The sequence below is a fragment of the Staurois parvus genome, unplaced genomic scaffold (assembly GCF_062004578.1).
Source record: "Staurois parvus isolate SC_StPar_1 unplaced genomic scaffold, SC_StPar_1.0 ptg000277l, whole genome shotgun sequence".
NCBI classification, from domain to species: Eukaryota; Metazoa; Chordata; class Amphibia; order Anura; family Ranidae; genus Staurois; species Staurois parvus.
In genome coordinates this window covers 2,427,169-2,440,580 of record NW_028318073.1, presented here as the reverse complement: position 1 = coordinate 2,440,580, position 13,412 = coordinate 2,427,169, and the positions used below count along the sequence as shown (strand labels likewise).

The following is a 13,412-nucleotide window of genomic DNA, read 5'->3' as shown; positions in this document are numbered from 1 at the left end:
GCATGCCCTATCCACAGTAGCAATACCAGAGATTAAGGAAGACACTTTCACCCTGGAGCTGTTACTGTTTTTATGTTACGTGTGGCACATTGAAATAAAGCAATACCTTTAATCTTGCCATTATTCTTTATTACAGGTACAATATGTATAATATAGGAAATTACTGGAATTTAAACATATTACAGTCTGTAGACTCCATTTGTTTTCAACTCCTGTGTTTTAACTCCACCTTGTTCAAAAACCTATTCAGATTATGCAGGTCACATTACAAATGTAACTTTATTTTATATTACGTATTGGTTTGGTGCAAAAAGGCAATAGAACCCAGCTAAAGCCTTAGTACTCATTGTGCACAATACTTGCCACCCCCTATACTTCATATTCTGGTTTTCTTCTAATTTTTTCTCCTGCATTTTTTAATTTTGCAGTGCTACTAAAATGTTAGATGGTGAATCCAGCAGTGAGAGTGAGACCTCCCTTCTTTTTTTTTTTTCTTTATTCCCAAAACAGAGTTTCTAACATGGGTTCAGAGATTGTGTCACCAGTTTACACACAAAACAGGTACCAGTACAGTACTGTGAAATTGTTACTTTGGAATGGGTATTGCCCATAGCTATAAATACATAGCTCTCATGCACATCGCCGGATCGAGATTCGACTCAGTTAAGTATTGGTGGGCTGAGGGGGAAGCTACACGCTGAAGGTTTTTTTTTATCTTCATGCTTAGAATGCGTGTAGATAAAAAAACCTTCAACCTTTAGAATCTCTTTAAATCTGTGCAACTCATATGCCTCTTATTTCTGATATAACTTTAACATTTGTCTTACAGACAGCCTTTGGCATATAGGAGTTATATTCAGAATACAGGGCTCCGGTCCACTACTGCTTGGGCAATGGCATCACTTGCTGAAATTGGTGTAAGTAAAATAATTTGCTTTAAAGTTGAACACCAACCAAAAGCTTTTTTTTATTTTTAATAGTTTCTTGGATAGAGAAAATCCAAAGGAAAAAATTAAAACCTCTGAGATCTTTATTGCTGTCATTATCCTTGTTGTGGAGATTTTGCCTCACTCTTCAGGCCAAGAGGTGGTCTGAATTTTGTTTATTGAGGGCAAACACAATAGCATATTTAGTAGAATTGGCAAGGGCAAGACCCACTGCCAGAATTGTATTGCTGTCTCTAACTGGAGAGATTATCCTCCCTTCCTTTGTGATATTGGAGAACGTATATAAGGGGGATTCATCCTGAATGAGACCATATCAGTAAAACCTGAAAGGATTTTTAACATTTTTCAATTCTATCAAAAAACTGTTTTGTAGTTCAATTTAAACTATTTCACTTCCAGGCACCCTTGTCTCTCAAGTGATTTACCAATTTCTGATTTGTTAGGAAAACAATTTTATGTCTCAGTCCGAAGCAAGGATGTACAGTATATTTGTGTGTTGGTAAACAGGTTGTAAAAGTGGCTATATCCATTGTGATGATTTGGGGGTTCAGTAGCTCTTTGCTAGTGGCAAACAATGAATTTACTCCAAGCCTGGGGTAGGTTTTAGAGCTTTTCCTGCCCACTTTTATTTAAAACAAAGTAAAAGTTCACAAAAAAGGCTTCCCACTCAGGGAATTCCACCTTCCTTATGAAAACAAAAATTCAGCCTCCAGGCTCCTAGTTTCCTGCAGCCTCCCAACTGCTCCATCTCTTATAGGCTCTGACGCTTGTGCCTCAATCTGTCCTGTCCTGGACAATATGGTGCAAACGAGAATCTCTCACTGCTCCCTTGCAATCACTGACCCCCTCATGAGGGTGGGGCTCTGATCCCAGCTCCAATATGAAGGAGACACACACCTGCATCATGAGTGTGCTTGTTTCCTGTAAAATCTGACCAAAATTGCCTTATCACACAGTGGCATGGCCTCGCCCTTCCACAGCATGATTAAGAAATAATATAGTTATGCTGTTACAAAAAAGCTGAAAATGTATTCCACATAGGCATTTAGTGGTGTTCAGATGATTTACTGAAAAGAAGAGATTATTGGACGTTTTCCACACCTGGAATGGCAACCATGTATTCCTCAAGGAAAGTACATTTGTCTAATTTCATTTGTAATGGATAACACTTCAGTGTTGCACTAGAATTACTTTAGGCCCAACACATACCAAATATCCTTCTGTGCAACTATTCCCTATTCTGCTTCCTTTACTTACAAGAGCCCACTTTAACACAATATACATATATAATGGGGGCGGGCCTTTTCTTCGGAGATTAAGAGGATTACCATTAGATATTTCTGGGGTGGAGGTGGGTATTGTCTCTACATAATTATTAGTGATGATGACTAATGATGAAACTGTTTGAAATCTCTCATAGATGGCATCATGTGTCCTTGATCCAATGTGTGGTGTCGGAACGATACTATTGGAGGCAGCTAAGGATTGGCCTGTATGTAAAAAGCATTGTTATGCCAACTTGTAATTTATTTTATATCAGATTTAAGAATAGGTTCACATTATTGCATTTTGGAAACGTGCACACCAGACATACGCACCAGACACCATCATGTTTTCCAGACATGCAAGAAAATTCATAAGAGATTAATTCTTAATGACACACCCACGTGTTGGCAGACCTCACATTTTCACATGCAGAGGGTAGTGTGGGTTAAGACCTGGGAGGGCGATCAGATGTCAAGAGCCTGACTGCGGTCTGCCGTTTGAGGATTCCTTGCTGTTTGACTCAGGACTGGACCAGGTGCTATCAAGGTCCACCAAATAAAGGAAAAAATTCCCCATCAAGGCCAAAAAGGATAAGGGGAGGAAGTTTTTTTCCGTATCCCCCTTAATCGGAACCAGCAAAGACTCTTGGTCTCTTGGGAGGGATCAGGGATTTAGCGGACTAGGAGGTAATTGTTCACGTGCCAATGGACCAGCTTTTTCAGGGATTTTATTCCCATGTCTTCGTGGTCCCGAAGCCTTTGGGGAAATCATAAACCTAAGAAGCATGAACAGTTTCCTGCGGTACAAGAAGTTCTATATAGAAAGTATCTACAATTCATGGAAACATCTGCTCAAAGGAGTCTTTTATGGCCACTTTGGATCTCAGGGACGCCTACTTTCACGTTCCCATTGCCCCAGAATACCAAGCCCTCCTACGTTTTGATATCTTCACAGAACAGGGGGTCAGTCACTGGCAGTTCCCAAGCCCTCCCTTTTGGGCTAGCGGCCAGTCTGAGAATATTCACCAAGGTCTTGGCCAAGGTAGTAGCCTATTTAGAACTTCAGGGAATTTCCCTCATCCCTTACATAGATGATCTGATGATCTACTGAGTGTCACAGCACCAAGTCTTGAGAGACCTAGAAAAGTTGATCCTCACCTTGTAATCTTTGGAGTGGATTGTCAATCAGGGGAACTCCTCATTGACTGCCTCCCAAACCAAGGTGTTCCTGGGGTATGTAGTGGACTCCAGAGTCCAGAAACTTTTTACCCCAAGAGAAGACCGAAAAGGTAATGAGGCCGGTCTCCGCAATTTTAACGGTTTCAGATGCTTCCAGAGGCACATAATGAGAGTCCTAGAACTCATGACAGCCTGCATTCCAGCCGTGGAGTGGGCACAATTACATTCCAGGGAGCTTCAGTTCTTTCTTCTATCCTCTTGGGACAGGAAAGCAGAATCACTGGATGAGACGATTTCTCTCTTGGAGAATGTAAAAAACTCACTGAGATGGTGGCTCAGGCCCCAGAATCTGGGAGAATGAAGACTAGGTGCAGTGGGACTCTGTGCGGGTAACCACAGATAAAAACGAGTGGGGCTGGGGAGCTCATCTAGTGGACCGACAAGCCCAGGGCCAATGCGAGCCACACCTAAGGGGGACCTCCTCCAATTACAGGGAGTTGCTGGCAGTAGGTCAGGCCTTGAAGTCCTTCAAAGACAGAATTGGGTGAAAAGAAGTCCAAATTCTGTCAGACAATGTGTTGACAGTGGCATACCTGGATTTTCAGGGGGGCACCAGATCCCGGAAGCTCCTGGACCTAGCTCAGGAGGTTCTAGGATGGGCGAAGAGCAGGGTCCTTTCAGTGTCCACAGTCCACACAAAGCGCTCAGCCAATACGAAAGCAGACTTTCTCAGCCAACAGTTAATCCACCAGGGAGAGGGGGATCTTAATCTCGAGGTCTTTTGGCAGCCCAGAAATAGACCTTTTTGCCTGCAGGAAAAACAGGAAAGTGAGGCATTCTTTCACCATGGCCTGGGAACATGAGTCCGACGGTCTGGACGCGTTAGCACAGGAATGGGACTTTGAGCTGGCATATGCATTCCCCCTCTGGCATTGATCCCACGGGTGGTACAGAAGTTGAGCCTGTCATACTGCAGACTGATCCTGATAGTGCCTTAGTGGCCGAGAAAAGCCTAGTTTGCCACTTTGAAGAGGTGACCTGTGGCAGGAAGGATCTTCTCTTGCAGGGGCCAACTCTGCACCCCAATCCGGAGTTTTTTCGGTTAACGGCTTGGCTCTTGAAAGGGAGATCCTTAGAAGAAGGGGGTGTTCTGAGAAGGTGATAAACACTCTTCTCCTCAGTAGGAAAGTGGTTACTAGAAAGATATACGCCAAGGTGTCGTGAGTGTTTTCTAGTTGGTGTCAGGAGAAAGGGGTTTCCCTTTCCACGGTCCCTGTAATCTTAGACTTTCTCCAGGCAGGGGTGGATAAAGGTATAGCTGTAAGCACCATAAAGGTGCAAGTGGCAGCCTTATCAGTCTATTTGGACCCGAAACTTGTGTTGGAACCTGTAGTTATGAGGTTTCTGGGGCCAGGGAAAAAGTGACCACCCCATTAAGATGCATAGTTTTCTGGCTTGGGATATGACTTTAATGTTAGAGGCTTTAACCAAACCACCGTTTGAGCCAGTGGCACAGATTTTTGTTAGGATTTTATCTTTTAAGTTAGCCTTCCTGTTAGCCATCATAGCGGCAAGGAGGATAAGCGACCTTCAGAGCCTGTCGATCAAGGAGCCCTTCCTTTAGGACAAGGTAGTGCTTAGACAGGATCCTCTTTATTTGCCCATAGTACAGCTCAGAAACAATAGTGCTTCTTTTTATCCTGCCTAAAATGTCATTAACTGATACTAATTTAAAAATTAAAAAAAACATCCTGACCAAAAAAAGAAATACTGGCCCTTGACCCTAACTTTGAACCTGACCTTGGCCTAACACTAACCCTAGCACTGATCTAAATCAAGCCTTGATCTAGGGTTTTTTATTTATTATTATTATTTTATTGAATTTTTTTTTACACAGTTTTTTTCTCTCTCTAAAGGACAGAGATGTAATGTATCTCTCTCCTCCATTCAGAGAGAGAAAACACGGGGGCGGGCTTCACAGTGACTGATCACTGTAATAGCCAATTAGAGGCTATTACAGTGATCAGGTGACCCGGCTCTCGGTGAGACCCCAGTCTCTGTTCTGGTAGCACGTCATGAGGCACGCTCCTAGCACAAAGACAGGTACGCAGATATGTGGCCCTGTGCAAAAAAAAAGCCCAGTCCCGTGGGGCCACATATTTGCACACGGTCGGTGTACCTGTACGTCACTTACCACATGCGCACGAGCGCTCCCCTTGGAACATGTAGCGGCGCAATCATGTGACTGCCATGTCCATTCACAGCACTCGATACCTGGCTGCTGTGAGCAGCTGGTGTATTCTGTGATCATTTTGACCAATCATAGCGATCACATGATTACAATGTAAACAAAACAGATGTGAATGGCTTCCAGTCATGACTGCTTTCTTACTGTTGTGAAGCTGTGATTGGCTCACAGCTTTCACATGGTACCTGGCACTCTGTACAATGTGATTAGCTGTAGCCAATCACAGGATATCAAGCCATTCATGACAGTTAACTCTTGCTTACAATAGTATCGCTGTCATAAGTAATAGTGCAAAAAAAAAAAGCCTCATTACCCCCTCTTTTCCCCTCTATGGTGACACTGAACTACTTTGCTTACATTATGTAAAAAAAAAAGTAAATGGACATATTTTTTTTTTTATTACATACTTTTACCTGTCAGTATTTCTGATCACTCCACACCAGTCATATGATGACGCTGTACTGTGCTGGTGACAGTAAAAAAAAAAAAAAAAGTGACAAAAAAAATTACAACTTAAAAAAACTCACCATGCCTCTTGCAAAATATCGTAGACTTTCTTTTTTCCAAAAAGGATAATTTGGGGGGTATACAGGTGAAACTCAAAAAATTTGAATATTGTGTAAAAGTTCATTTATTCCAGTAATGCAACTTAAAAGGTGAAAGTAATATATGAGATAGCCTCATTACATGCAAAGCAAGATAGTTCAAGCCGTGATTTGTCATAATTGTGATGATTATGGCTTACAGCTCATGAATACCCCAAATCCACAATCTCCGAAAATTAGAAGATTACATGCAATCAATAAAACAAGGATTGTACATATAGCGGCCTTCAGCTCTTCTGCATTGTTCGGTCTCATGTCTCTCATCTTTCTCTTGGCAATGCCCCATAGATTCTCTAAGGGGTTCAGGTCAGGTGAGTTTGCTGGCCAATCAAGCACAGTAATCCCACGGTCATTGAACCAGGTTTTGGTGCTTTTGGCAGCGTGGGCAGGTGCCAAGTCCTGCTGGAAAATGAAGTTAGCATCCCCATAAAGCTCGTCTGTGGAAGGAAGCATGAAGTGCTCCAAAATCTCCTGGTAGACGGCTGCGTTGACCCTGGACTTAATGAAGCACAGTGGACCAACACCAGCAGATCACATGGCTCCCCAAATCAACTTCAAGCATCTTGCAGTGTGTGCCTCTCCATTCTTCCTCCATACTCTGGGTCCTTGGTTTCCAAATGAGATGCAAACGAAAAGAGGACTTTGGACCACTGAGCAACAGACCAGGTCTGTTTTTCTTTAGCCCAGGTAAGACGCTTCTGACGTTGTTTGTTGTTCAGAAGCGGCTTGACAAGAGGAATACGACTAGAGATGAGCGAATTATTCAAAAATTCGGTTCGGCTGATTCGCCGAATTCGCCGAATAAATTCGCTTCGAGCCGAATATATTCGCTGCGAATTTAACTTATAAAAAGGGTGTTTCTAGGCTTCAGAGAGCCTTTATATTAGTGCAGAACACTGTACCTTTAATTTAAATGCCCTTGGAGTCTGCTGGGGAAGAGAAATAATACTGTCAGTCAGTATGACATGCAGATGAGTGCCGTCGATCTTAGAATCACCGCACACTTCACTCATTTGGGCAGTCACGGGGCCAAAACCAGAGTGTGGAGCCACAGTGTGGCGGTGGAGGCAGCAGCAATGGGAGGCCATACAGCACCCTATGACAAAATGGAACCCACCAGCAGTGTGAGGAGACCTGAAAGTGGCACATGGCAGAGTGTGGCGATGGAGACAGCAGCAATGGGAGGCCGTACAGGGACCCATGTCACACTCTGGACCTGGCAGCAGCATGAGGAGGCGGTACAGGGGCCCATGACAGATTACGGGCCTGGCAGCAGCATGAGGAGTCGGTACGGGGGCCCATGGCAGATTACGGGCCTGGCAGCAGCATGAGGAGGCGGTACAGGGGCCCATGGCAGAGTGGCGGAGCGTAAGCAGCTAAAATTGAAGGCCATACAGAGGCCTATGTTAAAAAGTCCCCCCAGCAGCAGCGTGGGGAGACGACTATCAAGAGTCCAATGGCAGAGTGGCGGAGCAGAAGCAGCTTCAATTGAAGGCCATACACAGGCCTAGGTTTAAAAGTCCCTCACAGTTAATTCCAATAACGAACTCTACTCCTCCGTGCAATCTACTTACGAGACCCTGGGCAGGTCTAGGTCCAATTTGTGGTAGAGACTGGTTTTGTTCAGCCATGCTTGAGCGAGTAATAACAGGTCTGTGGTGCCCTTTGGTGTCTGGCTTAATGCGCACAACACTGAATGTCCCAGCGTTTGTCAACGATTTGCCGTTAAGTGATGCAAACCCGCTGAACCACGTTCATGAGGAGCCGGTACAGGGGGCCATGAATCAGTATGGACCTGGCAGCAGCGTGAGCAGACGACAGAGGCACATGGCGCAGGGTGGCGGTGTAGGCAGCATTATTCTGAAGCCATACACAGGCCTAGGTTAAAAAGCGGAAGCCGTCAGCAGCGTGAGCAGACGACAGAGACACATGGCGCAGGGTGGCGGTGGATGCAGCAGTATTCGGAAGCCAAACACAGGCCTCGGTTAAAAAGCGGAAGCCGTCAGCAGCGTGAGCAGACGACAGAGGCACATGGCGCAGGGTGGCGGTGGAGGCAGCAGCAATGGAAGGCCATACAGCACCCTATCACAAAATGGAACCCACCAACAGTGTAAGGAGACCTGAAAGTGGCACATGGCAGAGTCTGGCAATGAAGTCAGCAGCAATGGGAGGCCGTACAGGGACCCATGACACACTCTGGACCTGGCAGCAGCAAGAGGAGGCGGTACAGGGGCCCATGGCAGAGTGGCGAAGCGTAAGCAGCTTAAATTGAAGGCCATACAGAGGCCTATGTTAAAAAGTCCCCCCAGCAGCAGTGTGGGGAGACGACTATCAAGAGTCCAATGGCAGAGTGGCGGAGCAGAAGCAGCTTCAATTGAAGGCCATACACAGGCCTAGGTTAAAAAGTCCCCCCAGCAGCAGCGTGGGGAGACGACTATCAAGAGTCCAATGGCAGAGTGGCGGAGCGGAAGCAGCTTCAATTGAAGGCCATACACAGGCCTAGGTTAAAAAGTCCCCCCAGCAGCAGTGTGGGGAGACGACTATCAAGAGTCCAATGGCTGAGTGGCGATCCGGGAAGTCAGCGTTGTGATTGCAGATGCAATGCAGAGATTCTATGAGGTGATGCCGTGGGTGCGAAGAAGATCATATACCGTCGTACTTCCATCCATAAGACGGAACAACCTGCGAACCGGGAGCTTTATTGCCCTGACCCGCTGAGCAGCTTCTGGGATACCCAAGAGTTTGGCTTCTGTGGGGAATATGGTTGAAAACTGAAACTTAAAGGCATGTTGACGGAAGGGCACCAGTGTCAGTGCTCCGGAGGTAATATAGCTTCAAAGCTGACACTTAAAGGTATATCGACGGTCAGAGACCACAGGAAGTGGAGCTTGCGTCTTAAATCGACTGAATGTGGCAGACGTGAAACGTCTACGGGCCGTATATGAAACGGGTTGTTCCTCTTTCTGGAATAAGTGTTGGAAATGGCCACTCTTTTTGGTGTGGCGTTTTGTCTATTTAATTCCGATAACGGACTCTACTCCTCCGTGCAATCTAGTTACGAGACCCTGGGCAGGTCTGGGTCAATTTGTGGTAGAGACTGGTTTTGTTCAGCCATGCTTGAGCGAGTAATAACAGGTCTGTGCTGCCCTTTGGTGTCTGGCTTAATGCGCACAACACTGAACATCCCAGCATTTGTCAACGATTTGCCGTTAAGTGATGCAAACCCGCTGAACCACGTTCATGAGGAGCCGGTACAGGGGGCCATGAATCAGTATGGACCTGGCAGCAGTGTGAGGAGACCCGAAAGTGGCACATGGTGCAGGGTGGCGGTGGAGGCAGCAGTATTCGGAAGACATACACAGGACTAGTTTAAAAAGCGGAAGCCGTCAGCAGCGTGAGCAGAGGACAGAGGCACATGGCGCAGGGTGGCGGTGGAGGCAGCAGTATTCGGAAGCCATACACAGGCCTAGGTTAAAAAGCGGAAGCCGTCAGCAGCGTGAGCAGACGACAGAGGCACATGGCGCAGGGTGGCGGTGGAGGCAGCAGTATTCGGAAGCCATGCACAGGCCTAGGTTTAAAACTGGAACCCAGCAGCGTGAGCAGACGACAAAGACGCACATGGCAGAGGATGGATCTGGCAGCAGTATGAGAAGGCGGTACAGGGGCCCGTGGCACAGTGTGGTGACGGGGGCTACAGCAACTGGATGCCAGAAAGTGTCCGATAGGGCTATATACTGCATGGAATTCTAAAGTTGTAAAGACAGCGGCCTATAAGGCTATACACACTATAACAATCATGACTTGATTGACTATTGGCCTATAAGGCTATACACAGCATGAATATCATGACTTATTCTGAGAGTGGTTTGGAAGGCTATATACAAAAAGTAATTCATGAGCTGTCCGGACAGCGGACAATAAGTACATATGATGAGATGGACAACACGTGTCAAATAAATATTTAAAAAAATTGCTATTCCATCAGTCTGGAACTGGTCGACTATAAATAATTAAAAAGTTTAAATTCATGTGACAGTCGTCCAGCGACGTATAAATAATTTAAAAACACCAATTCATGAGGGGCCCGACCAGCAGAGTATAAGTCATTAAAAATGTGCAAAACATGAGTCGGCCGACCAGCAGCCTCTCAATAAAATATATACAAATGTACGGATCAGGTGGAGGTCTTCCATTTGTCCCTAATAACATGTTTGGGGCATGATTCATGGCGGATTTAGTCAGTTGTGTCAGGAACTGGTGGTTTGAAATCCAGACTAATCCACGCCTGATTCATTTTCACAAACGTGACTCTCTCCACACTTTGGGTGGACAGTCGTGTCCTTTGCGGAGTTACAATACCTCCTGCCGCACTAAACACGCGCTCCGATGCCACGCTACTGGCCGGGCATGACAGCCTTTCAAGGGCAAATTCAGCTAGTTGGGGCCAAAGGTCAAGTTTCGTTACCCAGTAGTCAAGGGGATTGTCTACCTCGGTTGGCAGGGTGCTGTCCAAGTAGGCCCAAGCCTGTTGTTTGAGGTCCTGCTCCAGGTCCACCTGATGCTGCTGCTGCTGCGGCTGGTTAGTAGTTTCCTCACTGCGCTGGTGAAGAAAGCTACTCATCATCGACTGCAGACTGAGGCAGCCGCTGCTGGTGGAGCTGCCACTGCTCCTACCACCCCACCCCTCCCCTGCTGCCATGGCAGCGGAACGCGAGCGCACAGGGCCCACAGTGTCTGAGGATGGACGTTGGCGCAGAAAGGCAGAGACCAACTGACTACATAGGTGGTTTTTATAGTACTTTATTTTGGCCTCCCTCTCAGCAGGTGTGAAAAAGGCCACCATTTTTGAACGGTAGCGAGGGTCCAACAAGGTGGACAGCCAAAAGTCATCCCTCTGTCTGATGGTTATTATTCGGCTGTCGCTACGCAAGCAACCGAGCATGCTATGGGCCATTTGTGCCAAGGAATGCGAGGGACTCCCTGCCTCCATCTCCACAGCATACTGCCACGGTGCGTCTGGGTCCTCTGTCTCCTCCTCCTCCTCTACCAGATGCTCCTGCTCCTCCACTCCTGTCCGCTGAGTGGAAAAACCACCCATTTCACTCAATAATTCCTGAGCACCAATGTCCTCCTCTACCTCCTCCTCTTCTTCCTGTCCTGCCCCCACAGGGGTCATGTGGCGTTGAGATCTGTGCGCCACGTCTACCGCACCCTGACCAGCCATTGTTAACAGCATTTGTTCCAGGACGTGCAACAGAGGAATGACGTCGTTCATCCCATAGTCCTGCCGACTCACGAATAGCGTGGCCTCCTCAAAGGGCCTGAGCAAGCGACAGGTGTCACGCATGAGCTGCCAATGGCTGACATCTAAGTTACACAGGGGAGTACCTTTATCCGCTTGTAACATCAGGAAATCGGTGATGGCCTTTCGCTGTTCGTAAAGGCGGTCTAACATACAGTCATGGCCGAAATTGTTGGCACCCTTGATATTTTTCCTGAAAATCAAGTATTTCACACAAAAAAGGTATTGCATTAACACATGTTTTGCTATACACATGTTTATTCCCTTTGTATGTATTGGAACAAATATAAAACAGAGGCAGAAAAGCAAATATGACATAATGTCACACAAAACCCCAAAAATGGGCTGGACAAAAGTATTGGCACCCTTAACTTAATATTTGGTTGCACACCCTTTGGAAAACATAACTGAAATCAGTCGCTTCCTATAACCATCAATAAGCTTCTGACACCTCTCACCCGGAATTTTGGACCACTCTTCCTTTGCAAACAGCTCCAGGTCTCTCTTATTGGAAGGACACCTTTTCCCAACAGCAATTTTAAGATCTCTCCACAGGTGTTCAATGGGATTTAGATCTGGGCTCATTGCTGGCCACTTCAGAACTCTCCAGCGCTTCTTTGCCATCCATTTCTGAGTGCTTTTTGACGTATGTTTGGGGTCATTGTCCTGCTGGAAGACCCAGGATCTTGGACGCAAACCCAGCTTTCTGACACTGGGCCCTACAGTGCGACCCAAAATCCTTTGGTAATCCTCAGATTTCATGATGCCTTGCACACAGTCAAGGCACCCAGTGCCAGAGGCAGCAAAATAACCCCAAAACATCATTGAACCTCCACCATATTTTACCGTAGGTACTGTGTTTTGTTCTTTGTAGGCCTCATTCCGTTTTCGGTAAACAGTAGAATGATGTGCTTTACCGAAAAGCTCTATCTTGGTCTCATCTGTCCACAAGACGTTTTCCCAGAAGGCTTTTGGCTTACTCAAGTACATTTTGGCAAACTGTAGTCTTGCTTTTTTATGTCTCTGTGTCAGCAGTGGGGTCCTCCTGGGTCTCCTGCCATAGCGTTTCATTTCATTTAAATGTCGACGGATAGTTCGCGCTGACACTGATGCTCCCTGAGCCTGCAGGACAGCTTGAATGTCTTTGGAACATGTTTGGGGCTGCTTATCCACCATCCGGACTATTCTGCGTTGCAATCTTTCATCAATTTTCCTCATCCGTCCACGACCAGGGAGATTAGCTACAGTGCCATGGGTTGCAAACTTCTTGATAATGTTGCGCACTGTGGACAAAGGCAAATCTAGTTCTCTGGAGATGGACTTGTAACCTTGAGATTGTTGATATTTTGCCACAATTTTGGTTCTCAGGTCCTCAGACAGTTCTCGTCTCCTCTTTCTGTTGTCCATGCTTAGTGTGGCACAGACAGACACACAATGCAAAGGTTAAGTGAACGTCTCTCCTTTTTATCTGCTTTCAGGTGTGATTTCTATATTGCCCACACCTGTTACTTGCCCCAGGTGAGTTTACAGGAGCATCACATGCTTGTAACATTCTTATTTATCCGCAGTTGTGAAAGGGTGCCAATACTTTTGTCCAGCCCATTTTTGGAGGTTTGTGTGACATTATGTCGAATTTGCTTTCTTTCCTCCCTTTTTTTGTTTTGTCCCAATACACACAAAGGGAATAAACATGTGTATAGCAAAACATGTGTTAATGCAATACGTTTCGTGAGAAATACATGATTTCCTGGAGAAATATCAAGGGTGCCAACAATTTCGGCCATGACTGTATGTAGGGTTGAATTCCACCTTGTTGCAACGTCGCAGATCAGGCGATGCTGTGGAATTCCGTTCTGCCGCTGCAGC

The 13,412-nt window shown here is 46.1% G+C and overlaps 1 protein-coding gene across 1 annotated transcript in view; it reads left to right on the top strand.

The window, feature by feature from the left end:
- The window catches only part of THUMPD2 (THUMP domain 2 tRNA and snRNA guanosine methyltransferase), a 168,265-nt gene that overhangs the window by 110,665 nt on the left and 44,188 nt on the right, over positions 1-13,412 (top strand). The window contains exons 6-7 of the mRNA XM_089681777.1: positions 830-917; positions 2,368-2,439. Coding sequence (XP_089537903.1) covers positions 830-917; positions 2,368-2,439 — 160 coding nt within the window. The remainder of the gene's footprint in view (positions 1-829; positions 918-2,367; positions 2,440-13,412) is intronic.